The 27,153-nt window shown below is 45.4% G+C and overlaps 1 protein-coding gene across 3 annotated transcripts in view; it reads right to left on the reverse strand.

The window, feature by feature from the left end:
* Positions 1–25,961, reverse strand: part of cacna2d3a (calcium channel, voltage-dependent, alpha 2/delta subunit 3a) — a 92,494-nt gene extending 66,533 nt beyond the window's left edge. For 2 of the 3 annotated variants that reach the window (XM_078090777.1, XM_078090766.1), the window contains exons 1-3: positions 25,351–25,856; positions 24,999–25,080; positions 9,526–9,642 (exon numbers count right to left, since the gene is read on the reverse strand). In XM_078090777.1, coding sequence (XP_077946903.1) covers positions 9,526–9,642; positions 24,999–25,080; positions 25,351–25,475 — 324 coding nt within the window. In that variant the 5' untranslated portion in view covers positions 25,476–25,856. Of the gene's footprint in view, positions 1–9,525; positions 9,643–24,998; positions 25,081–25,350 lie in introns of all 3 variants that reach the window. The other variant, XR_013453036.1, reaches the window with a different exon arrangement.
* Positions 25,962–27,153: the final 1,192 nt, after the last annotated feature.

Consider the following 27,153-nt stretch of genomic DNA (forward strand, 5'->3'; position numbering starts at 1 on the left):
GTCAAAGCTTTAGGGGTAAAAATAACTTGCATTGTAGGAGTGAGTTTTTAAATTGGAAAAACAGATTAGAGATAAGTAGGTACTGCTCAGTTCTGAGAATTTCAATTCCAGCATATCACCAGGATGAGCACTCCGGGTGGTGTGTTTGTCTTTGTGTGTCCGCTGTGTCTCTGTGGGTGTACGCGAATGTGCATGCAGTCTGTCTGCACGGGTCTGTGTGTGTCTGGCGTATATTCAAATGAGCCTGCCATGTTTTTGTGTCAATAGGTGGTCCTGCCAATGCGTATGGCGCCGTTTAAAAAAAATAGAGGGGAAATTACTTTTTTCTCAAGTCATTCTGTCGAGGGTACGAGATGACAGCCATAATTAAACTGGCATTCTCAGACGGGCAGGTCCTTGTTGTCTGCCTGAAAATACGCACGTACACCAGGCTCCACATTTACACGCCTTCACAGCTGACAGGAGAAAACGCTGGACACACACAGCGCTAACAAGACACGTTGTGGTGACTGGATTACATTTGTTGGAAGAAAAGTCGGGCGTTTCTACTTGATTACAGATCCCCGACGCGCTTCTTCTGGTCTCCATCATCACTACGGAGGTTTGATTCTCAGCACAAACCTGATTAGATCAGGATTCGCTCAGGGTCCATTATAAATTACCGTAGGCTCCTTCTTTTTGCTTTTTTGTTTTAAACCCAAATCAAACCACAAGAGAAAATATGTTGTCTGAACAAGTTCATAACAATATGCTTTTCCGGCACTTTCCATGACCCTTATCCATACTAACAGAGAATATTCTGCATATAAGGCTTCTGGCAAACCAAATAAATAATTTTGATGTAACGGATACATTCGTGTCATTAAAGACAATTTAGCCGTGTGTTTTTCGGCAGTCTGAAAATCTGCTTAAACTAACAGGCCATAACAACAAAGTATATTTTGATCATGGTTCTGACTGGGTTACACCCCATTTTCCTATTAGTGTAAGTTGAAGGAATGTCTTCACCCTCAATTAAAAATAATTTCCGTTCCTATTCCATAATCTTTATTCCGCCTCCTTCCGCCCACCCAGTCAATTTCTCTGACATCTGGACACATCTGCCCCCTTTCATTATCCGACATCCTGTGATTCAGAGCCGATTCAGCTTGTTTACACTTTCAAAAGTTCACACGACCCCCCTCATTAAACTGTCATCTTGATTGGCTTATTGTTCTAGTGAGGTGCTTGCCTTGTAGTTTCTGGATGCTTGAAGCCACCGACCTTAACAAATGCCCATCCATTATGAATGCAACACTAGAGGTGAAAGTTAGCAAAAGCTGCAATATAGCTGAGCTAAGCTGCTGTCAGAGGAGCAAAGGACGGGCGGACGGGGGTCCCACATACATTATTGACTGGTCGCAGAGGTGTTTTTTTTAAAGCAGTACATTAAGCCTTGCCTCAACGCATTCCCTGCACCAGGACGAGTGGAGGTGCAGCAGTGGCCTGAATCTGCGTATCCGAGTAAAACACCACGACCAACTCCAGTTCTGACTCGCATTGAAAACATTCCCGGAGGTGCTGTGCTCCGTTGGTTCAGCATGCAGGTGTACTTTGGGTTCTTTTTTCTCTGTCCTCACCATCTCAGTTACCATTTGACGAGAACACCTGCACAAGTTGCTATTTAATACACAATTTACCAACAGCAACCCAAATAAATCTAGATGAGCTATATTTATCAGCCCCGTTTGCGTATGTAGATCGCCGTTAGACGCCTTTCCTCACATCTACATACGCTTTGACCCTATAGGAACACGTGCTTGCTAGGCTGACCTGCTTGAATACTTTGGCGTGCCTCTGCTCGGTAAGATGTATAGCTGTTCCCAGGTTGTGAGAGGAAATGCTAACTAAGCCTTGGCATACTGGATCAGTGCAGGTCCTGTGGGTCTTGGTTCTGCCAGAGGCCCGATCCGTTGATGCCCGAGTTGGGGTGGGTGGGATTGGCTCGGGTCAGCCCGTCAATAGCAGTTGGGACAGCAATTAATATTGTGAAAGTATCCGGGGGAAGAGTTGCAGCATCAACAAAATAGAAAAGTGCTCTGTGACACTTTGCTTCTTCTGTTTTGCGCATTTAGATTGGGCACCAGCCAAGTATACGGAAAGGCAAAGGAAGAGGGAGAGAGGGGAGCAGCGTGTGGGTTTGAACTACCAATAATCAATACTTGACAGGTTTTCAACAGTTCTGCTGACTGACAGGGAATTACAAGGAGAATATGAAGGGCTAACTCAGCGGCCTGCCTTCTATTCTCCTCTGACTCACATTTACTCATTCGTCACACTTTTCTGTCTGGACTGAAAGTTTTTTCATTTATATAAACTTTATGCACAGAGTATGCAGAATATGTGCACCGTACATCCCTGCTCGACTTAACTTTTGACTCTTCTTTACGTTTCCCTTTTCCATCCTTCCTGTCTGAGTCTCCATGTCATCACTAGAAAACAATTTAATTTGCCTCAGTGAGAAAAAAGGGAAGGAGAAGGAGGAGGCGATTGCAGTCTTGGTATTGGCTCATTCTGCGTCGTCGTTGGTAGCCATCACTCACACACAGACAGACAAACACGCACAGACACATGGCTGTCACGGTGTGGTTCACTTCATGTTATATTTTGTAGTTTTCTGCCACTTGTGTCCCCGGGTAACTTCACTTCCTGCCTTGTCCCGTTGTCCCCTGTGATCGTCTTAATAGTTTCCACCTGTGTCCAATCACCTGCACCTCCCTTGTGTATTTAAGCCGTGTGTCTCTTGTGTCACTTGTTGCGTCATTGTCTTTTGCCACGCATGTCCTTGTCCTGTCTTTGTCTTGGATGCCCATAGTTTCATGCCTGAGTGTTTTTGCCCCTTGGATTTTGGACCTTTTGACTATTAAAGTCTTTTTGTATTGGAAAAGTCTGCGTTTGAGTCCTGCCTTCCACCCCCACCCCTGACAGAATGACGCGACCATGGGACTCAGCAGACCCGCTGCCAGACTACGGCCCGGACTACTTGGACGTAAGAAGTCCCTTCTGGCAGCGGAAAACGAATTTTGTTTTTGGTCCCAGGAGCTATCAGCTCGCCTGCCTCGAGCTCCGGGACCTCCTGAACCCTAGAAGGAGGAGCAAGCGGAAGAAGCGCTCTCCCGTTCCCGCTGGGCCGCCGCAGCGCTCTCCCGTTCCCGCTGGGCCGCCGCAGCGCTCTCCCGTTCCCGCTGGGCCGCCGCAGCGTTCTCCCGTTCCCCGACTCTCGGCCCCGACCCCGACTCGGCCAGTCCCCGCTCCGAGACTCTCGGCCCCGACCCCGACTCGGCCAGTCCCCGCTCCGAGACTCTCGGCCCCGACCCCGACTCGGCCAGTCCCCGCTCCGAGACTCTCGGCCCCGACCCCGACTCGGCCAGTCCCCGCTCCGAGACTCTCGGCCCCGACCCCGACTCGGCCAGTCCCCGCTCCGAGACTCTCGGCCCCGACCCCGACTCGGCCAGTCCCCGCTTCGAGACTCTCGGCCCCGACCCCGACTCGGCCAGTCCCCGCTCCGAGACTCTCGGCCCCGACCCCGACTCGGCCAGTCCCCGCTCCGAGACTCTCGGCCCCGACCCCGACTCGGCCAGTCCCCGCTCCGAGACTCTCGGCCCCGACCCCGACTCGGCCAGTCCCCGCTCCGAGAATCATGGCCCCGACCCCGACTCGGCCAGTCCCCGCTCCGAGAATCATGGCCCCGACGCCCCCAGTCCCCGCTCCGAGAATCATGGCCCCGACGCCCCCAGTCCCCGCTCCGAGAATCATGGCCCCGACGCCCCCAGTCCCCGCTCCGAGAATCATGGCCCCGACGCCCCCAGTCCCCGCTCCGAGAATCATGGCCCCGACGCCCCCAGTCCCCGCTCCGAGAATCATGGCCCCGACGCCCCCAGTCCCCGCTCCGAGAATCATGGCCCCGACGCCCCCAGTCCCCGCTCCGAGAATCATGGCCCCGACGCCCCCAGTCCCCGCTCCGAGAATCATGGCCCCGACGCCCCCAGTCCCCGCTCCGAGAATCATGGCCCCGACGCCCCCAGTCCCCGCTCCGAGACTCATGGCCCCGACGCCCCCAGTCCCCGCTCCGAGACTCATGGCCCCGACGCCCCCAGTCCCCGCTCCGAGAATCATGGCCCCGACGCCCCCAGTCCCCGCTCCGAGAATCATGGCCCCGACGCCCCCAGTCCCCGCTCCGAGAATCATGGCCCCGACGCCCCCAGTCCCCGCTCCGAGACTCAGATTCCCTCCCTCCCGCCCTCCCGTTGGTAATTTGAGGGCCGTCTGGGATCCGGCCCTTAAGGGGGGGGCTGAGCCGCCGACTGCGGAGGTGTTCCGTGTCCCCGAGCCGACGACGACTGCGGAGGTGTTCCGTGTCCCCGAGCTGGAGCCGCCGCCGACTGCTGCGGACGTGTTCCGTGTCCCCGAGCTGGAGCCGCCGCCGACTGCTGCGGACGTGTTCCGTGTCCCCGAGCTGGAGCCGCCGCCGCCTACTGCTGACGTGTTCAGTGTCCCCGAGCTGGAGCCGCCGCCGACTGCTGCGGACGTGTTCCGTGTCCCCGAACTCGAGCCGCCGCCGACCCCCCCGGAGGGTTCCCGTGTCCCCGAGCCTGCCATGCCAGAGACGTTCCGGAGCCGGCCAAATGACCGTCCGCCGGGCCGACCACCGGAGGCTCCCCGGCAGTGTGCCTATCCGCCAGGCCGACCCCCAGAGGCTCCCCGGTCGCCTGGCCGCCCGCCGGGCCGCCCGCCAGAGTTTCCTGGGTGGCCCGACCATTGTCTCTGGTTTCCCTCCCCCCCACCCCTTGTTTCGCTCTAGTGTGAGCCGCCTGGAAGTCGGCCCTTAAGGGGGGGGTACTGTCACGGTGTGGTTCACTTCATGTTATATTTTGTAGTTTTCTGCCACTTGTGTCCCCGGGTAACTTCACTTCCTGCCTTGTCCCGTTGTCCCCTGTGATCGTCTTAATAGTTTCCACCTGTGTCCAATCACCTGCACCTCCCTTGTGTATTTAAGCCGTGTGTCTCTTGTGTCACTTGTCGCGTCATTGTCTTTTGCCACGCATGTCCTTGTCCTGTCTTTGTCTTGGATGCCTGAGTGTTTTTGCCCCTTGGATTTTGGACCTTTTGACTATTAAAGTCTTTTTGTATTGGAAAAGTCTGCGTTTGAGTCCTGCCTTCCACCCCCACCCCTGACACATGGCAATGATCTGAGACAGGGGACAACTAAGACAATTAGGGAAATGAGGGAAGCAGTGCTGTCAGCTCACTGCTACGGTGTGGAATGTCAGGGAGGAAGGAAGACAGGCGGAAAGGACAAGACAAGATGGCACAGCCGGACAACACCATTTAAATTCATTATTAGAAATAAACTATAAAGCAGGGGTCACTGGTAACCATACTGCAGTCTGGATCCAGGCGCCGGACTCTTGACCTACAGTCAATAGATGATTAAGAATTATTCAATTTCAACAGATTGCTTCTATTACGACCGGCGCAGCGGTCCAGGAAACACACCGACCAATTACATGCATTGTAAATCATGCACCACTTGATGTTACTTCAATCAAATATGCGTGTTCTAATAAACTTCCCCACTCAAGTTTTAATTACACACCAGGTGGAAACGGGTCGAGAGGCTGACTGTTCGGAGAATAATACCCGAGTCAGAAGTTATTTCACATCCTGTTCTCCAAAGAGATAAATATGGTCAGAATAAGCAGAGCAGACAAACTCTTATGGGTTCATCAAAACACCAGTATTTCTCATAATAATTCTCATTATTAAAAGCAATGATTTAGAGCGCTAGTATGATACAAAGCACACAACGTTTGAGCAAACATACAAACTGACATCCCAAAAATGAAAGCACGTAAAAATAAACAATCTAAAAACTTAAAAGGATCCAAAGAAAAAGACAGAAATTCACTGTGCAACAATGATGGTAACAGAGAGAGGAGAGCTGCAACAAGTGGTTTTTATAGCCCAAAAGTCGCTGCAAGCATATTTCTGTTTTTAGAGGTTAAGAGAAATATTAATATAATATATATTAAAAAATATTAATATACAGTGCATCCAGAAAGTATTCACAGCGCTTCACTTTTTCCACATTTTGTTATGTTGCAGCCTTATTCCAAAATGGATTAAAATCATTATTTTCCTCAACATTCTACACACAACAACCCATAATAACAAAGTGCAAAACTGTTTCAAATACTTATGTACATGTTATGTTTTCGTTCTTTATTTTGAGCAGATTTGCAAAAATGTCCAAAAATCAGTTTTCACTTTGTCATTATGGGTTGTTGTGTGTAGAATGTTGAGGAAAATAATGAATTTAATCCATTTTGGAATAAGGCTGTAACTGTAATAGCTTAATTTGATGTGTTTTAATCTTAAATTCATTGCTTATCTTAATGTATTTATTTAGATTAGGTATTTATAATATTCATGAGTTTGAAAACTGACAATAAATGTTGTTTAGATATATTTTAATGGAGCTTTATTTGGTGACTACATACACATGAATACAACTTTTGACCGGAATTTTGCATGAGGAAATTCTCTAAAAATGGACCTCGTTGAATTTCAATTGAATACCCCTACTTTGCAGGATGCCAACTGGGATGGGAAATTCCTGGATAAGTAAATTAGCTCTCATGTTGTCTCAAACCTCAGTCTAAAATGCTGTACATTGATTTTATAGTGACAGTTTTGGTTATGTCACTCATCTCGTGTTCAGTAATTCAATTGCAATGTTAAGCGGAAAACACATCTTAATTCTAATATTCTGCTGCATTAGACGATTATTGCCACCTTGCTGAAATACCACGTTTAAAATTCCTCATACGTGTCAACTATAAATTCTATTTTTCAAAGGAGGTTTTTCGGGCACAGAATGCCATTTAAAGTCCCGTATGCGTTTTTTATTTAAAGTGCGATACGTACTGGTAATCACGCTGAGGATTACAGAGGTGTAGCTGCCACAGGTAAATGATATCAGCAGGTACAGAGCTTGCACAGCCCCAAAATGCCATTACAGGAGAAACAGCCCTCGCAGCGAGGCGTCTACTCTGCTTTGAAGTGCAGTCAAATACAGCCGCGCTTGACTTCAAAGTGGACTTTACGATAGCTCTACGCCTTTCAACTTTAATAACAACATGTTCGCTGTTTCTTCAAATGTCTACTGCTGCCACCATTTCGAGGAGGAGACGAGAGGAAGGAAAAGAACTGATGGAGGTAAATAGTAATTTAAACAGTGGCGAGCGAAGATGCATGGTAAGCACAGAAATAAACACATGCATACCTGTAAAAAAATATAAACCCCCACAACACTAAGCAAGCCTTTATCCATCCTATCTATAATAAAAGAGCTGCAATTCAATTAACTGATACAACTGCTCTCTTGCAAAACTTCACTTTCAGCACACAAACACACAAAACCTACACAAACATATTCCTCTACCATATCAACTTCCTCTCTCCAAATTAAAAGCACTATATTAATGCACATGTTTCAAAAGCACTAAACAGCTCCCAACCTCATCGCACAAGAATACGTATCGACAGGTGAACCTTTTTTTAGCTGCTGTCTGTCAGCAGGTGGTGGCGTGCGATAAAAGGGTGGATCGGCGTGGTGATGGGAAGACAACGCCACGCTGACGGACAGGGGGGGAGAGCGACCCGCACGGAAATTGAATTGCCCAAGCGCCACATATACTTTGGCAAAAGCCAGAGAGATTGGAAGAGAGGGAGCCGAGAGGGGGGAGGGCGGGGAGGGGGGGGGGGAGGCAGACAAAGGAGTGAGGGACGCTTAAAGCAGACTGCTCACTAGGCCAGACAGGTGAGAGCTTCGGTCATAAAAGAGAAAAGGAGAAATTGGAGAAAGATGAAGAAAAAGAGGGAAAGGGACTCGCTGACGCTTCCATCGTATGTTTGCGACCACGAATGAGTCGCAAACTGTCAGCGTTAGTGAAGTGACAAGGGGTTAAATCCTCTCCGGCATACACTGAGCCTTTTTTCACTCCACTTTCTTCAATTTTCTCCCCCATAACATTTATTCTTCCAGTTCCTCCGACTGCTTTCATCCGTCACTGCAGGAGTGCAATTCTGTCACCCCCCCTGTGATCGGTCACATCTTCTCATCAACCCCTATAACTTCTCTACTACTCCACACAAACAAACTTCTACTCCAACCGTATAACTACCAGGCCTCCAGCAGGCGGCCGGACGGCTTCAGAGAAGCCATTTAGCCAACCGTTCAGGGATTTAACGCAGCCTTCAGGAGATGGAGCACACAAAACATTGTGTTTTTAGATTCAATAGATCTAATCTCAAGGACTCATAGTCTATCAGACTGTTGCAACACGTCTCTCTGTAATCTAAAAATGACTAATGTCAGCATAGGGGGGAAAGGTGGTGCTTGAATTGCAAAGCAATTATCATTACTAATAGAAAACTGATGAAGTGCTCTATAATCCATCACAAGAGTTAATACACAACCAGTAACAATGTTCAATTAGAACATTGCCTTAACGCCAGCAATCATTGTATACGAGTAGGAGTCATATGTTTAAAATGCCGGATGACTCATTTTATAAATGTGAATGCTTTCAATGGGAGTTTAACACGGTGCAACATACATGGTCATGCAATATGGCAACGGTACCATAAATAGGAATTAATAGAGGCATGAGGATGGAGTTAAAGCAAGGAAATGGTCTGTCAGAGCTCCCCTCTCCCCTCACTACCTCTCCTGTCAGCTTGTATCTTTGGACCAGGCTCTTATAGGGAAATCCAATTTGTGTTAACAGCACCATGTTGTCCCGATAACATCTATCACCCGGAGCTGGAGCAGCAGCCAGAGACGGTTCAGCTTAGACGCATCCCAAACTGCTCTTATTACAACATTGACAAGATCACACATATCCCAACATGCAGACATGCTCCAACACAATTTCGTTCATACTATACGTTCAATGTTTTGTTTTTTTAGATTATTGTGTGGCGTTACTTAGTGATACCTAAACTGTACTTAAATGTAAAATAAAATGCATATTGAATGAGCAGATCATGTCTCAATCTTCAAGGTAACACTGTCAAATAAAAATAGCCTAAAGTTTTAAGTATCTAAAACTTACTTGGGCACAGTCTTTGGTCACCACAGCGTACGAACGCCAGGCAGTCGGCATACATAGAGCATTAAACCAAAAAAAAGGATGAAGACTTACTGATGTCTCAACTATACAATTTGGGTTTCAGCTCGAAGCTTTTTCCCCAAAGTGGCCTCTTAGATACTGATAGTTGGGCTGAGCAGATCAATAAAGTGACACAGACACTGATGAGTTGCTCAAGCGCTCTCTCCGTCACCACACCCTCAGCACCACAGCATATTCTTTTCAAGAATATTTCTTTAGTTGTTGGATTGTATTTTAAATGTTTTTTCTTAACTCAAAGCAAGGTTTATGTTCAGTGTGATGGATGAACGATCTGCGAGAAAAGGAGTACCTTCATTGCCTGAGCTTTCTTGTGGAACATCTCCTCCATGTCTTCTGCCAGCCTTTTTACCAGACGCAGCCCGTCAATCTCCTGCACTCGCACGGCCCGCTCAAACTCCTTGTATTTCTGAAAGAAAACCACATGTAACAGTTGTCATTCCAATTTACACGCAAAAAGACATGATTTACGATTGGTTCCTGCCTACAGTAATATTTCTCAGGCAAAGCAAGGTAGTGCGCCTTTTTGGGAAACAGGGGAGCTAAACAAGGTAGTTAGTTTATCCAAACCAGAATTCTAAATTGGCCTCAGTTGGCTGTTTAAAGCATGTGAGAAACTCTTCAGGAGAAGAAATGTCAAGAAATTGCAGCAAGGGATTACTCTTCCAGGATGAACAGAGATTCAACGAGGTTTATTTAGAGCCAAAAGTAGAAGTGCTAAAATTACAATAATAAACCAGGGACAAGTAGCAAGGCCGCAAAGAACCTGGCAATCAAAACCGATCAGCTCAGCCAAGAGAATTATCAGCCACCCTCCAATTTTACCAACCAACCATAAAGCGCCACGCACAAGCCACTGCCCTCAATATCTGCACCACACTAAATCACATTATTCTGCACTTCTCGGGTACTCAACTTTACCAGCACCATAACCGGGGACAGTGACATTAAGTCTTGCTAATTCCCACACCACTACATGCCACTCACACACACACACACACACACACACGCACACACCTATGAAGAGCGGATCCAAGTCAGAAGGTATACTTCTACAGAAAAAATCAGAGTAAGGAGAAAAGGAAAGCATGTTTGAAATCTCTGCAAAGCTGCAGGCGACTGCGTTTCACTCTTTTTAACAGCAGATTAGCGGCATATCGAATAGCATGCCCCCTCTAATGTTATGCCAACCTTGTGAGACGCTTGCTCTTAGTTGCTCCAACACAGAAACACACGAGCGGCTGAGCAAGGGGAGAGAGGGATCACGGTGGGAGGAGGAATAGGGACAACATCCTCACCAAACAGAGAGGGAAATTATTCTTTGTAGCAAAACATTTGATAAGGGTGAATAGAAAAATACAAAAAAGGACACACACAGAGAAAGGACACGGAATTTGTTGTTATCTTGTTTGAAATATGTGCACATTGCTCGATTGCCTCCATCCCGAGGGAAAGACGCATCCAAACAGACAAACACATGAGAAAGGGAAAAGACGGGAGACAAAAAGAGAGACGAGAGAGAGAGAGAGAGAGAGAGAGAGAGAGAGAGAGAGAGAGATAGGGAGCACAAACATTGTCTCCGTGCAGAGAGATTCAAGGGGATGCAAAGACCGGTTGCATGTGGAAGGTAGATGCATGTTGAGGGTGAAAGGGGAAGGTAGAAAGTAGAGAAATTGGATAATGGATCAACAGAGAGAGCACAGGAAAGTCATACTGAAGTGGGAGGTCGGAAAGAAGTGTCAAATCCTACAACAAAAAAAAGAGCTGCAGGTGGGCAGAAGGGAATCATTTCGTCCAATATGGATTTGAAATACGATTTTCGATAGCAACTTGAGTGGTTAGAGAGAAGAGGGTTTCATCCATCGTCACCATAATGGAGTCTGGGGTCATTAAAAACGTGTGGAGCAATGAGCAGCAGAAGCATTGAACAGCTACTAACATGAGGAAGCCATGGCATGGTTGAATAAAATCAGATTCATAGGGGGAAACACTCACTGTTTCATCCTTATCTCCATATCACAGAATCAACGCTGTTCACACCAATAACACTGAACAGTCTGTGTGCCTTTGAAACGCTGCCGAAGTGGAGAGAGACATTGCTGCCAATTTCATTTGGATGCCACAGTTCGGAGGATCAAAATTGTCTACAAAAGCTCCAGTGCAGCCTTCCAAATGTGCTTCTGTTCTGCATATGTTAAGATTAGATCCGACACAGAGAGTGAAGGGAAGAAACAAAAAAACACCTCAATACGTCGTCCGTTTAGATTTTTATTTTTCTTCAGCTGGACAACTACCCGACAGTCACCAGCAACAAAACTTCTGTCTCTCACACAACTGCACTGCTTATTAACTGCTGCCTACATTCTGTAACCAATCAGAGTGACTGGCTGATGACTCAGAAGCCGAATTACAGCGACCGTAACCGTGCCAAAATCAGAGCGATAATCTCACGGATGACTGACAACTGCTGTTTCAGGAACTGAAAATACAGGTTTTAAACCGATCCTGGTTCGTGGCCGGCCGCGGTGGGTTGTTGAAGCCGACGGGTCAGCGGCGGCTCAAACCCAAGCTTCACTCGTCTTCCCTTTGTCCATTCTCCGTTCACTGGCTCCCTAGAGCTTGTTCTTCTACTTTGTTTTTTTTTCCTCCATCTTTCTTTTCTCCACCCACTTCCTTTGCTAATTATAAGAATGAATAGCTGACTTCATAGTCATTGCTAAATTCCCCTTAAATCTTTTCTATTAAAATCTGTGTATTTTCGTCTGCAGCTCCACTAAATCCTTGTCCATGAAACTGACCCAGAACTGAAAGATTTGACACACTTTACCGAGGCGTACGCAACGCGCAAAGTGCCGAGCCCCGAGCCGCAGTGTTTACGTGTTTGCGATCACATTTTTGTGGACTGTGAGGAGGCAAAATGGGTCCAGATGACCACAGGCTGTCTGCAGCGCTGTGTTCGGTCAGGCAGGCCAGAGCAGACCAGGCCTAATTAGCCTGAAGCTAGCCTCTTCACATCGCATCAACATCACAGGGAAGCCAACTGACACACATCCAGAACCACCCTTTCCCAGGAAAGAGGACAGGAGAGCTTCTTCAACTGGCTTCATTGGCAACTTACGGTCAAATATGATTTATTATATAATAAATCTACAAATTCTAGAGTTGTTTAACGTAATGCATTTGAATTTTGCTCAATAAACAGTCGTATCTGTGAGAAGTACACACATCTTGGGATGGTTTTACTTTGGAGGCGGTGGCTTGTATAGCGACACTGGGCCCATCCATCTCCTGCTGGGTAGTGATAGTATCTTCCAGGAATGTCCAGGAAGCACACAAAATAATGTCCCTTTCCGTCTTCCCAGATGAATGTTCTATTTACTGCTTTGTGCCCCTTGATACCGGCTTGATACACCAGTCTTACTCTTTTCATGTCTGCAGCACTAACCTTTCTAATGCTGTGGGTTTCAGCTCAAACTTCACAATTAAGAAGTAGTCCCATATTTTAATTGTGGTTTCAAAACGTTTACCAGCCAGCTTAGCTGCTAAAAGATGGGGTTGCAAATTCGAATTACAGAAGGCATTTGTCCTCTTGCAAAAAATGGGGGTTAAATTTGTCACGGCAATGAAATATCCCCCCTGATGTGTCTTCTGCCAACCTTTCCATTGGTGACAGCACTGAAAAATTACTTAATTAATGGACAGATTACCAACTCAACCGCAATGTGTCATAGGGTTAGTACATTGAAAACACGGCCTGTTGATTTCTTTTAAAAACATAATTTTTAATTCAATGAGAAACACAAACTAAATTCCATTACCCTCCATTGTATAAATCCTCCAAATTCCAAATGCCAGTCCATCTGGCATTGAAAAAAAAAAAAAGATCCAAGGGATGCAAGGACTTTTCTGTTCACTGTTAGATGGATGATTTTTTTGGAAAAAGTTATAGTGTAATCAACCCCAATAAATAATCAATAAACACTCTGAAGGTACCCTGCAGCCAGTCTTTGACACGTGAGCACCATAAGGTGTTTCTAAGCCATAATAACTGTCTGCCCATGTATGAAACTTCATCCCGGCCACAAATTAACTTTTCCCCTTGAAAGACATATCAGGCTACTAAGGCTGTGATGTGTGTGCATTGAAAAAAGTCATTCGAACTGTGTTGAAAACTCGAATTGTACGCTCCGTGGGAACTCAATCCGACCCCTTCTCACCCCCCCCTCCCCCGCGCCTTTCGCCTGTGCCGCATCACATGAACAAGCTGATGCTGCTAATCTCTCTCCTGCACAGCGCTCTGACTAGAGGACAACAATCAGGAGCTTCCATCGCCAGATCCAGGCTGCACGGCCGCACATAGAAACAGACACGTGCAAGCCGGCGTGTGCGCTCACATACACGCACACACACCAACAAGACGCAATACATAATCCAGTAAATCAATCCAAAAGATATCTAGAAGTAGATGGCAGGATACCTGTGTAGAAGCACAATTTTCTTTGATGCTCATTTATCATAATGAAGTATGATTGACATAATACAGTCGATGTTTTCACCTAAGCATGTAATTTCCTTGGGGTTTGATAATTAAGTGATTAATGAAGGGAAAAAAAACGTAATTTCACACTAAGGCAGAAGCTTAAATCCCAGCTCATTTTACGCATCACCAGAGCCCACTTTAACTCTGCCCACTCTCACACAATCTCACTGATTGTCTCTCTCTCTACACAGAGACGGAGAGACTTTACACTCTACAGACTTTACAGACTGTTTGATGTACTGATTCCAAGATTCGCATGTTAGTGACACGAGTCGAGCGTGCTTGTAAAAGACGTTGGTTTGAAAGTCACTCCCATAAGTTGTTGACGATCATTGACAATGAAGAAAGGAAAACATGACAAAAGGAGACAAACACAGAAGGAAAGAACTGTGTTGAATTTCTTTATCTAAAGAAAATGTCTTCTTCTACACGTACGTTGATACTCAATGTATTCGCAAAGATCCCTTTGCAAAGCATGATGTACATTCAAATCACAACAGTTGGAAGTTGAATATATCGAAAAACAATGATGGAAATCAATATTTGTCCCCAGTGATACGTTTCCAACAGCTGTACTTCATTAAAAACAGAATCCCTCTACCAGTAAGACAATGTGGATTTCAAATGTGTTATATGAATTTGTCACGCTTATAGCAAAACAGCTACTAATATTTACCTACACACTATATGCCATTCATGCAAATCACAACCTTGTTCCGGCAGTGTGAGACCACATATTCCCCTAAAACACGATCAGGAGAACGAACATCTTGTAGTGTCAACCTTTCCTATAAAGGACTACTGAAAAGCCACGTTTATAACTACAGCCAAGATGGCTCGCGAGGGAGGAGAGGAGAGGAGGGGAGGGGAGGTGGAGAGACAAGGAGAGGTGAAGTCAGGTGGAGAGGCACGAGGAAGGACCCACAGAGGCATCATGCGGTGGAAGTCGTTCCTGCGTTCTGTCCCCATGGAGTGTGCGATCGCGTGCAGCAACTAGAAAAACACAGTGATGGTGGACAGGACGTCTGAAACGATTGCATTTCGCCTGATGCTGTATTTGCTCAAAACACTCCAAGTCGGTTACTTCAGCGGGACAGGACAGGGGCACCGGCCCAAATCCACAGCTTTAAATCACTTCTGGATAACAGGAAACGCAAAGTCGTCGCCGTGCACTCCTCCTTTCATATCCGCCCGTGTACGCCAGCTGACAAATTGTTCCCTTTGAAAGAAAAGGGCTGGCCGGAGATGAAGTGGAACAATTCATTTCACGCTTGTCCTCCCTGCCTCAAAAGCATGTTGGTCCGAGTCCCGTATCTGGTGGCACAGAGACACTCCCCGCGGATAGTAAAACACACACACACACACACACACACACACACACCGATAATGTAGATCAAACACTTGCTTTAAAAGGCTAATCACTAAGATGTGAGACATCTTTCAACCCAAATAGAACTGATCATGAACTCGTCTTGCCTGACAAGCCACACATTAATTGCTGCTCCATTCACCTAATGCAAAATCTATCAGTGGGTCTGAATATAGAGTAATATTGATCATAAGCAAAGATGTCTCAGAGTGAGATTAATGTGCTGTGAACGAGTGGGGAGTATTGTGAGGACACACACACACACACAGGTTTGACAGACCACTCAATCGCACGGTGGGCAGCTCTTGATGAAAACATGACCAGGAAACCAGATCATGAAATTGTTCTGGCTTTAATTTCTGCTAAGTTACATCTCAAAGCATCTTAAGCCGTTATAGATACAAAGTTAACCACAAAAAATATTCCCCTTACTGTTTTTACTTTGTCAGTTGAATTGGTTATTTGTGTGGCGCAGGGGGTAGAGCGGGTGTGCTGGGAACCGCAAGGTTGGTGGTTCGAGTCTTGACTGCCCCATGTCTCATGTCGAAGTGTCCCTGAGCAAGACACCTAACCCCTAATTGCTCCCTGGGCAAAATGTGAAAAGCCGTGGGTTTAAAGTGTAATGTAAGTCGCTTTGGATAAAAGCGTCAGCTAAATGACGTGTAATATTAAAAAAGTAATAATATTTAAAACAACTTAATTCGGAAGCTAACTCCATAAATGTCTGTGGGGGTTTTCTCCGGGTTCTCCGGCTTCTTCCCACAGTCCAAAGACATGCAGTGAGGGATTAATTGCCCGTAGGTGTGTGAATGTGAATGGTTGTGTGTCTCCATGTCCTGCTGATTGACTCCAGCGCCCTGCGACCCTGGATGAGCGGAATGGAACATGACTGCCTGACTTGTGTCTGGTTTAACGATAATGTTCCCAGGATTGTATCTCCTACTTAACAGCTAAATAATGGTCCTATAAATCTTTCTTTATAACACTGTTGTTTATCATCACTGCGCTGCTTTCCGAGTCCTCTGTGGATTGACTGTACATTTGTCAGTAGAAGAACTGAAAACACAGTTGACGGTTGAAAATAGTTTGATATGCAATTAAAGCGGTTGAGCTTAACGCAAAGTCACCAATTTGAGTAATAATTGTATTTCAGGAGAGTGAATAAACACACTATCCCTAACCAGTCAGCCGTGGTAAGTTTCCTCCAATAACATGTTTGGTATCCTTCATACTACATAACCCAATACACATACAATTTGATTTTATCGCTCAGAAATTAAATATAGGATGTCAAACATCAAGTGCAATCCAAAGTATTGTAAGAACTTCACGTGAATGCTACAACAACGCCATTAGCATTCTGGCAGTAGCGCTCCCTACAATGTTGAATTGAAATAATGTCACTTTGCTCTTTATTTCCCTCCGCACACTCATTTCCCTCCTCAACACAATACACCCACAGCTCCGGAGTGTATGTTTGTGCGTCTAAGTGCTTTTGCAGTAACACGTTTTAAAGGCTGCCAGAGGGCTATTAGGAGTAACAGTGGAATAACAGCTGTAGCACACACACACACACACACACACTCAAAAGGCCTTATGGCCGAGCTGGTACCAACGTTCAGGAGTTTGTGCCAGGGTGCACCGTGTTCGTCGGGCATGCACCATTGCCCCACAGAGTGGGTGCCAACTCTCGGCTCTCCCTAATGGCTGCCATATTTTAATGTCCTCACATGTATTGCCATCATGGTGTGTCCCCCACCCATGCACAGACACACACACACACACACACACACACACACACACACAAAGAGAAACTCTGAAGCCTGAGGCTCATCTATGCCAGCATGGAAACACATCCACACTACATCCAGTGAAGCGAGGGCAGCCTAGTATAGTAAAGAAAGTACCATCTCTACGGTCTCTCCTCCACCAGCCATAAGTCACTCCACCAAAAAACATAATAAGAGCACCAAAACGTCTAATCTGTTCACATGGAACCGATAAATAGTTCAGCGGTCTACCTGTGGTGGCCTGCATTCAGTTGGTTTCAACAAAGTTGTGGAAAACATCTGCGATGCTTCGCAGCACATAGACAGTGTGGCCTGCTGCTCCTGTTCCACGTACATTCATAGAGTCGCAAATCGAATCCAGCAGCAGGCAGCGTGAAAGTGAAAGGGGAGAGGAAACATTGCGATGGATGTATACAGGTAATGTTCATCCTTATTTTTTTTATTTATTATGAGATGTTGTAGTTTTTGGTATGAAGTTTAATTTGAGATTGCTTTAAAGGCCATTCAAAGAATTCAGGGTATTACATGTGGCATCCCTATGGAGGAGAAAAATGCTAACCAACAAATTGGTAAGTTAATTAGTAGACTATAAAGTTAACTGAATATATAAATACGATAAACAACTTGATATAAGTGTACAACATAATATTTACATTAAAATAATTGCTAATGTAATACATTAACGACACAAGCATAGTTTTGATCAACTATAAGCCTGCATGATTCTGTAGGATTCTCACAGCGATACGGAAATTTAAAGCTTGTGTTTAAAAAGTAAGGCAACGTAGAATTTATTTTTATCTAAATGGAAGAAGAAATGTATAGCAACAGCAGTGCGGGGATGCATGTGGTCAGCATCAGGTTTAACAAATGCTGTGACATTTAAATCAGTCATTTCTCAGCTGTAAGAGTGAAAATCATCCTACACACCACATGACAACCGCTTGCACTGTTGTGTCCCAGCAGGTGTAATCAAAGTCTGATTGTCCTCATAAGAATGCACAGAAACGCATGTTTCCCTTTGGGATAACTGACTAAATTAATATCTAGTGGCATCATAACATCATCATTTTTTTCGAAAAGTTTCAATGGAGCTGCATTTCCACTAAAAGTCCAAACAGCACACTCCTTTGTTGCTGTTAGACAAAAACAGCTGGCTAGTTTGCAATTTTTTGTTTTTTGTACACATATACAAACTATCCCAACAGACAGATCCTTGGTAAGGTGTCACAATTCAAAATATCAAATCAAAAAGCATCACCAATAAATTAGACTTTTGATAGTCAATACTTATGTTGCCGCTACTACTTTGTGACCATTGGATAAATCACAGGCCAAACTCCGGACCAAAACATTGAAAAAAAGGTATCTAGTTGACATAAAAAGAATGTACGGGTTGCTTACTCTCCGCTCGTTTCCACACGGTCTTTCCTAAGTGTAATTATTGTGTCATGGTAATCATTGCCACATTGCTCAGCATTATCACGATGTGATCTGCCCATTAGCCAGCACATGCCTTTAACCCACATGATATGCAAAGTAACTAAACTAAACACCCACTTATAGAGTTAGACACTTGTGTGTGTTTTAAGGAAGAGATTCTGCAGTGTTGCCTGGGTCCTGACCTTTAAATCTGCCCAACACAGAGTGTTTGAGTCGACCAATTCACCCGGCATAATAGCACGAAACAGCGGTTCGTTGATTAAATAGCCGTTGTCAGGCCTCGCCAGCTGTGCAGTGAGATATTTTCACAACTAAGACTGCTACAGACAAGATTGATGCTTTGATTTATTAAATGATCGATTCGTTACAGCCAAATACAATTGCCTTCTAATGACACTTGATTTGGATATTTTCATGTTTTCATGGGAAAAAATCTATTATTTAGCTTCACCGCGTCGTACAGCCTCAGGTGCTCGGCCCAGACTTTGCTTCTTCTCCTTAGTCTCTTTCTTGCCATATCACAGCCCCTCTTATCATGTATTCTTTATTTGTTTGTAACAGGCAAAATGTGAATCCTAAACGCATAAGTTCTCCTTCAAAACTTTGGGCATGCATAGAGGCGGTTCCTACACGCCGTGTTGGCAAGTGTTTGTTTGGGTGAGATGATAGCAAGTACAGGTGAAGGTCATCAGGAGGAGGGGCTACTGTTGTTTCACCGAGCTAGATTTGGCAGCACTCTCACAGTCTATGAGAAGTGTTGTGCAAATGGGGCGCAGTGTGAGGCTTCACAAAGTACAGCCAAACCAAGTGTATATGTGTGTGTGTGTGTGTGTGTGTGTGTGTGTGTGTGTGTGTGTGTGTGTGTGTGTGTTAGTAGAGGTGATGTAGAGGCAGAGGGGGTGACTTGGGACACATATTGAGGCCGCCTAAGAGTGCAGCGAGTGCACCACGTATTGCTGGCCCAGCGGAAGTAGTTTTTTTTCAAGAGTGTGAGCACCAACACTTGCTCCAAACACTGGCGTGTCCCATGATCCCCGACCATGTATTCTTTAGTGCCCTAGCTGTATACGATCCATTATTAAAGCAGGAGGGTAGAGGGAGATGGGGGTGGGGGAGAGGGGGGGGGGGTGCAAGAGAGAGAAGGGGAGACAGACAGAACAATTATTGGGTAAGGCACAGGGAAACAAAAACACGTGGTTGAAAATGTCGATTTGTGATTGATGGAGCAGCCGTAGGTGCTCAGATATCAATGCGCCATCTTTACCTTCAGCAAACAGGGTGGACCCAAAGAACCGGCAGGATGCGTGCAGCAAGTCACAGACAGCCCTTCACACATGTCGCACACAATAACGTGCTAAATGGTACTAGCACCACCCCTTTGCCAGCTCTCGCTTATGCTTGTTCTCGCCATGCAATCCATTCCAGAGCGCAACAATCTGTCGTAATTACAGAAAACTGTGAAAATGCTTGTGTGTGCGTATGTGTGTGTGCGTGTCTTTGCATACTTTTGTACGTTTGTTAATGCCCGGTGTAGCCACGGTCTGAACCTGATCTGCCAATGACAGATGACAGAGGATATTTATCCTCAGTGTTTGATTTCATCATCTAAACAGCACAGAGCATGAGGTGTTTAAATGGGTTTAGCAGTCGGTGTGCATGGGGATCTTGTGCACAATCATGCGGAACTGGGGGACAAAATTAACTTCCTTACTAATGACCTGCTAGGTTCAATTCAATTCAATTCATTTTATTTTGTATAGCCCAAAATCGCAAATTATAAATCTGCCTCAGAGGGCTTTACAGTCTGTACACATACAACATCCTCTGTCCCGAATCCCACACATCAGCACAGGAAAAACTCCCCAAAAAACGAAAAAAAAAAACTTCCAAGAGGGCAAAAAAGGGAAGAAACCTCAGGGAGAACGTCAGAGGAGGGATTCCACTCCCGGGATGGACAGACTACAATAGATGCCATGTGTACAGAATGTGTAGGTCAAACACGTTTCACAGCAGGAAAAAACTGACACGTAAACCACACAACAAGCCATCGAAAGCCACTTGATTTTCTAAGCCCCCCCCGAACAGCGTCAGCAGCTGTGCTCGTAAAAAATGTAAGTTCTTTAATCCAGTAGCAAAAGGGCCTCGCTTCCTTGCTCCTGACCCGAGGCAGGGTGTTCGATTTACAGAAGCTTTTCTCAGCAACAAAGTACTAATTACAGTATGAGTGAGTGTCTGTGTTGGCTAAAGCTGGCCTGCTAGGACATGAAAGGATAGCAGCACAAGCTGCTCTCTCGCCTGCTAACGGGGTAATTAACTCTGTGACACGGCAGTCCTCCATCTTTCCCCTCTCTCCTCATTCTCTCTCACACACACACACACACACGCACTTTCACACCTGCACACACAGTCTGTCTTCTATCACGATCTTCGAGTGTCAAATTTAGCAAGATCATGCTTTGGTCAATGAGAAGTTGTAGGCCAAAAGACGCAGGAGACGAAATGGGAGGGTTGGGGGAGGTTAGGGAGAGAGGGACAGTCATCAGTACACCTCTACACACCCCCTTCGCTCACCTCATCGCCAGCCGAGCTGAACCACACCTGACAGCTATTCAATTTATCCTAAACTAAATATAATCTGCAGCCGCCCCCCCCACTGACATGCTGTTACGCCTCAGCCATCACCCACCCATTGGAAAGCAGACTGGCATCAGCACACAAACACACACACAAACACACACACATAGACATCTCATCGATGGGGTATTAAAAGCAATAGATGGATGTACAGATCCACAATTTAACACTGAACTCTCTCTGGCATTGAGTTTATACAATAATGTCTTATAACGCCAAAGCAAATAAAATATTTTCTTTACAGCACTTAAGCTAAAGTGATTTCCTATCAACACGTATGACAACATTGGAAGAGGGAAAATAGAAACTAAAATTGTAAAAGTAAAAAAAAAAAGAAAGAAAAGGATTTGAATTTAAAAACCTCAATTTCAACTTCATTTTCCACTGTTGCCATCCAAATATGTACTGTAATTAATTGAAATGAATGTTAGTTTGGTTAGTGTGATTAAAATACATATTTAAAAGTATGACTATAAATTGTCTGTTTTTCCAATTGAGATAATGATTTTTTTTTAACAATCAGTTCTAAAATTGTATTTTGTAGAGAGCAAAAAATTGTAAATTGTTTATTGAGGTGGACCCTCAAGATGACTTTTCTCTCCATACTCCATGAACCCAGCACACGTTTGCTGTGCATCTACGCACCCTTTGTTTTCAGTGGACGACTTTAATACTGATAGATATTTCTCCTCCACCGCTTCTTTGTAAGGAACCACTCCACTTTGTCTTCTTTTGCTCGTTGCTCAAGAATATTGTCAGCATGTCAAAATGTCAGCGCCTTTGGTAATAAAAGGAGAATGGTAGAGCTCACCATGCATGCTCACACACCCAGACACACACAAACTCTTCTTCCCCATTCAGGCCAATCAGTTCCAGAACACTCCTGGCTGCACACCATTACGTTTACCTGTCATCCTATGACATTTCGCAGTGTAAATGGTGTGTGTGTGTTCAGTGTGTGACTGATCATGCTTTTAGTAGGTATGCAGATTTTAGGTACACAGTACGCCTGCTGCCTACAGTTTATACTGACAATGAAAACATGTAAAGCTTTCAGCGGCTATAGCGATCTCACAGAATGATAATTTGTCTCATATCTTGAGCTTGAAGTTATTTCAGCGTGACATAATCTCCTACTACTTTCATGCCAGACAGCCATAACATCAGCGAGGGGAAAACTAGTCCAGCCAACAACACGCAAACACACACACAGACACACAGGCGCAGCGATCACAGCCAGACTGGCTCGTACAAACAGGTTGCTCAATGATACATGAAATTAAAGATTTCGACAGAATAGCAGTGAAGAGGGTAAAACACAAAGAGCTAATTCTATCTATCAGTGGGAGATGTGTAATGTGTTTCAAAACAAAGTATCCTTTCCTTTGCATGTGCTAATGTCTGATTTATTCAACATATTGAATGCTTTATTGATCATGTTTTTGTCTTCTTCTTCCGGAACTTTAAAAGGTGAAGACCATCACAGACAGGCAGAGAGAGGCGCGCGCACACGCACACACACACACACACACACACACACACACACACACACGCCCTACGGATATAACCTTGAAAGAAGAGCTGTTTCCGATGGATACAGGAAACAGTAGCATGAGAAGGGAGGAAAGGACACGAGAGGAGAAGAAAAAGGAGAGTGGGGGTTGGATCAGAGGCCATATTTCATCCATATGTATGAAAACATATTAAAAAGATTTTAAATGTCTTTGTTTTTGAATGATCAGCTTCAAGGTTAGGATCAGTAATTTTTCTTGTTTTGAAACATATTTGACAATTTGAAGTCATATATTTGTCTGTTAAGTTTTAAAGGCCTGTTTTCATTCCTGTTTAAATTTCTGAAAGTAATCATCAATATCTCATCTTCATATAGATTATCTGCGTAATAGATGGCTTTATTCGTAATAGAATTAAATGGCAGACTAACGGCATCATTTAATGTTGAACTTTTGAAAACAACTCTCATCTCATCCACAATGATTAGATTTGAAGGAAAATCAAATGAATGCAGGGAAAAGAGAGAAATTATTACATTTGTGTACTGTAACAAAGGCATTTATGCACCATCCTGAATTACTTAGCTACTGGTCCAGCTAGTTCTAATGTTGAAGCAAAAAAGATTGTATAGATTCAATGAATATGTGAAAAAACTGTATAAATCATAAAAAAAAACCTGTACATTCAAATGATTCCATGCGTTTTCCTATTCATGCAGGATGATTTGGGTTAGGTTGTATGCATAGTGTGTGTGTGTATGTGAGAGAGAAAGAGAGAGATAACCTCATATAGAGGTATGGTGCATTCCAAGGGGAGTTGTGTTACACCGTAGGGTCAGAGGGATAACTGAAGAGAGACTAAGTATATCTGCCCAGGGGAAACAATTGCACACACACACACATACATTCATTCATTCACACAGACACACACACAATGACAAGCTGTGGTCTTTTCTCCTCAGTACTATCCTCCTCTCAATGTACGTGTATGTCCCTCATGCTTTTTCCTATTTAAAAGCCTTTGCCCTCTGGGAAAATGTGGTCCCTCCTCCGCGTTCCTGGACAAGAGCAAGTAGACTTCACCGGACACACAAAAAGAGAAAACACACAGGACTGTGAGCATGCATCAATAATCCCTGTACATCTGAGAATACTCTGGGATACCAGTTAGCCTGCCTAGTGTATAACACTCGCAACATTTGGTGTCAAAGATGCACTTTTCCCACAGAGGTCTCCAGTCTTTTCTTTGCTCAATTAACCCTGCAGCCCTCATTTGCATTTCATAAAGAGGTCGTCGCTCTGTGGGAGGGTTATCGTTTTTTGGCGGCAGATGAGAGGGGGAAACCATTTTTATCCTATAATGTAAGATAACGCCCCTCCTCTGGCTTCTCTGAGGCTGATGAAATCCACGCTATATAGTCCTAGATGTGTCTACGTGGCTGGGCTTGTGAACATACAGCGAGCAGTCATGTGTGTGTGTGTGTGTGTGTGGGAGGGAGGAGGAGGGGGCATTCTGTGCGTGCATTCATATAAAAAGGTACATGCTTAAGTTCTTGTGTCAGATCACTAGTTTGGCGTGCGTCACACCGCACAGCAGCCACACAGTGGGTCCCTCGCATCCGACGGGACCCTGAGTTGACGGCCCCCGAGCACAACATTGTGTCTGTGCACCCGCTGAGAGGTTAGCTTCGGCTTGGCCCTTTATCCACCGGCTATCCATTAGCCAGTTTTAACTCATGCCCCATCAACTGACCTTCCATTAGGAAAATTTGCATTCCGGCACATTTCAATTTCGCACAAAATGCCACAAAGCAGAGTGGAGGATGGAAACAGACTGCAGAGAGGTTCGAAAAAGAGTAAAGATGGTGTTAAAATTGTGAGGAACATTCAGTTGCTAAGACAAAAATAATGGCTTTACAGAGATTATATCTGCGTGTGTGTATGTGTGTGTCCGTGTGTGTCCGTGTGCCCGTGTGTGTGTGTGTGTGTGTGTGAGAGAATGCATCTGCAAGAGAGCTTCTGAATTGGACACATTTTCCGAATAAGCTTTTAAATCTGTGCCTACCTAGTCGACAAGCATTACAGATTTTCAAGTGGCTAAAAAGCATGGATCCTGCAGTTCAGAGTTTGAAGAGTGACATTTCCCTGAATTCAAACATTACTCAACAGCAGTCATTTCCACTCATAAGCCGGCCTTTTTACACCCACAATGGAATTCGAAGTCTCTCAATTCAGCTCTCAGATAAACAGTACATTTTTTGAGCTTTGCAAAACAGTTCTAGGGAGTACAGCGAGGGTTGTACTGCAGGACGGTGTAAAGGACAATGATGTTCCATTTAAAAATAAAATATCTTCTCCTCTACTTAAATATTTTGTCTGCTGCCCGCAAAATTCAAATAATATTTGAAGAATAGCGAAGTTCCACGGCGTATTTTCCACTGACACCTGAAGTTAAAACCAGACAATCATTTTGCTCACCTTCTGCAGCAGCTGGGAGCCAGAGTACTTTGCCGAGATGGACTTCATCTCTCCACCAAAAGCTGAAGCCCACAGCTTCACCCTGCAGTCGGCACACACACAAACACAACGCACCCAGACAAGCAAGGGATCAGGAACACGGTTTAAATATCCGGACGAAAAAGGACCAAAATTCAGATTTGCAGGCCGACAGAAAAGTATTAATGTACAACAACAAAAAAGGAGACAGTATCACACTCAACAAGCACAAAACTGCGGCGGGTATTATTCAACAACATTTTTTGGCACTTGGTGCAGCTGTGGTATACAAACTTATAAGTTACAAGTGATGCGTAAAGCAGCATCTACTTACACGGACGGAGGGATGCTTTGGTGGGTGCCTCCCACCTCAGTGACCGTGGTGCTCAGAGTTGAGAAAAGTAAAAGGAGACACACGCACCACGCAGTGGAAATCGCACAGCTCCGATCCACCTTCATCTTGGGCAAAGATACCCTCCGTACGCGCGCAAAGCGGAGTTTTGGGCTTATGCTGCCACCGTGGAATCCCCCCCCCCCCCCCCGCCCGCCCGCCCCCTCCAGAAAATCCAAAAACGTAAAGAAAGGTGGTGGAGGAGGCGGGGGGGGGAGGTGGGAGGGAATGGAGGTATTCAAAAGTCACGTACGCTGACTAACTAAACCGTTCATGGCAATGCTTTCAGACGTTCTTGGTGCGGGACGCAGACGAGCGGTGCGCCGTGGCGAGCGGCACGATCCTCGGCCGTGAGACCTCTCCAAAGTGCCGCGGTGTGGCCCCGCTGACCGGCGCGGCGCGCGCAAGCTCGACTCCTTCGGCAGTTGTTAAGGAAAGTCCGCCCAGTCGCTGTCTTTGACCGACCTCACCAGAGCACAGAGGTTCAGGGGCAGCAGGGGGGGACTGGGGAGAACATCAAACGATGCGGCGCACCAGAGCACGCCTACTCCTCTGGAGTGATGCGACTAGTCCTCTCCCTCCCTCTCTTCCTCTCTCCCTCTCTCCCTCCCTCTCCTCCTTACTCCCAGGATCTGAGGATACTGAGGATGCGGTTATTGTTGTTGAATTACGCCATACTTCTGCTTCTCTCTCTCTTTCGTTCTACCTCTCCCCTCCCCACTTATGGGCTATAATAAAGGGCTATAATAACTACCCCTTAGCTTTCATGTCACATCAGGTCACGTACTGTATATGCCTAGCTCACTGAAGCAAGAATTACCACCAAAGTGCTGAAGAAAGACAGAGAGCGAGGAGACAAAAGAAAGTGTGTGTGTGTGTGTGTGTGTGTGTGTAGATCTATGTGTAAAAAGATACAGAAGGTGGTAGGGATGTGAAGAGTGTTGGTGGAGGAGGAAAAGACCACGTTGTAAGTACGTCGGGATGCACAGAAGGAGTAGCAGTTCCATGGCACTGTCAGTGTGCGGGCATGTGGGCTGTAAATGAGGACGAGAGCCGTCGGGCGTCGGACCCCATGCGTCGGACCCCATGCGACGGATCAGATTTCACATAGAGCTGTAAGGACTGGAGGCAAAGCTTTGGAAGGGGACACAATGGGGATCAACACTGACTGAATAGCCCGTCTCTACCATCGCAGAAGTGGTGTCCTGTTTATTACAAGGCTAATCTTTCACACCAGACCTTTGACTTGTGTGGGTCAAACGGCAATGTGGAATAGCGGTTCTTTTTTCTTTTGTCTAACCAACAAAACAATATATTATACCAACACATACAGAAATAGTCGTATACTTTACTCACTTCCTGAAAAACCTGTGGAGAAGAATTAGTCACAGGTCACGTCAGAGGAAAAAACATCAAAGACCAATGACCCTGTACTCCTTTCTACCTTCACGCGCCCCCGACCCCTCTTGTTTCTCCTCCAACCAGCCGTTTCCTCGGTAATGAATGCCGTAATCACACCTTGTTTTGGAGAGCAGAGTGTACCCAAGCTGATGGTAACTGGCCTCTACCTGGCATTTCAGTGGAGAGAGAAACATTCTGACATTTTTGATGGTGTGCTTCCTTCACTAACAAATTGGGACGGCTTTCCATCCCGCCTGTGGCCCTTCCCCCGTGAAAGAAAAGTCTCAGGAATAGAATGATGACAGACCTAGATGAGCCTGTAGTGGAAGAAGAACTTCATCATTA

This window comes from Gasterosteus aculeatus, chromosome 2 (genome assembly GCF_964276395.1).
Source record: "Gasterosteus aculeatus chromosome 2, fGasAcu3.hap1.1, whole genome shotgun sequence".
NCBI classification, from domain to species: Eukaryota; Metazoa; Chordata; class Actinopteri; order Perciformes; family Gasterosteidae; genus Gasterosteus; species Gasterosteus aculeatus.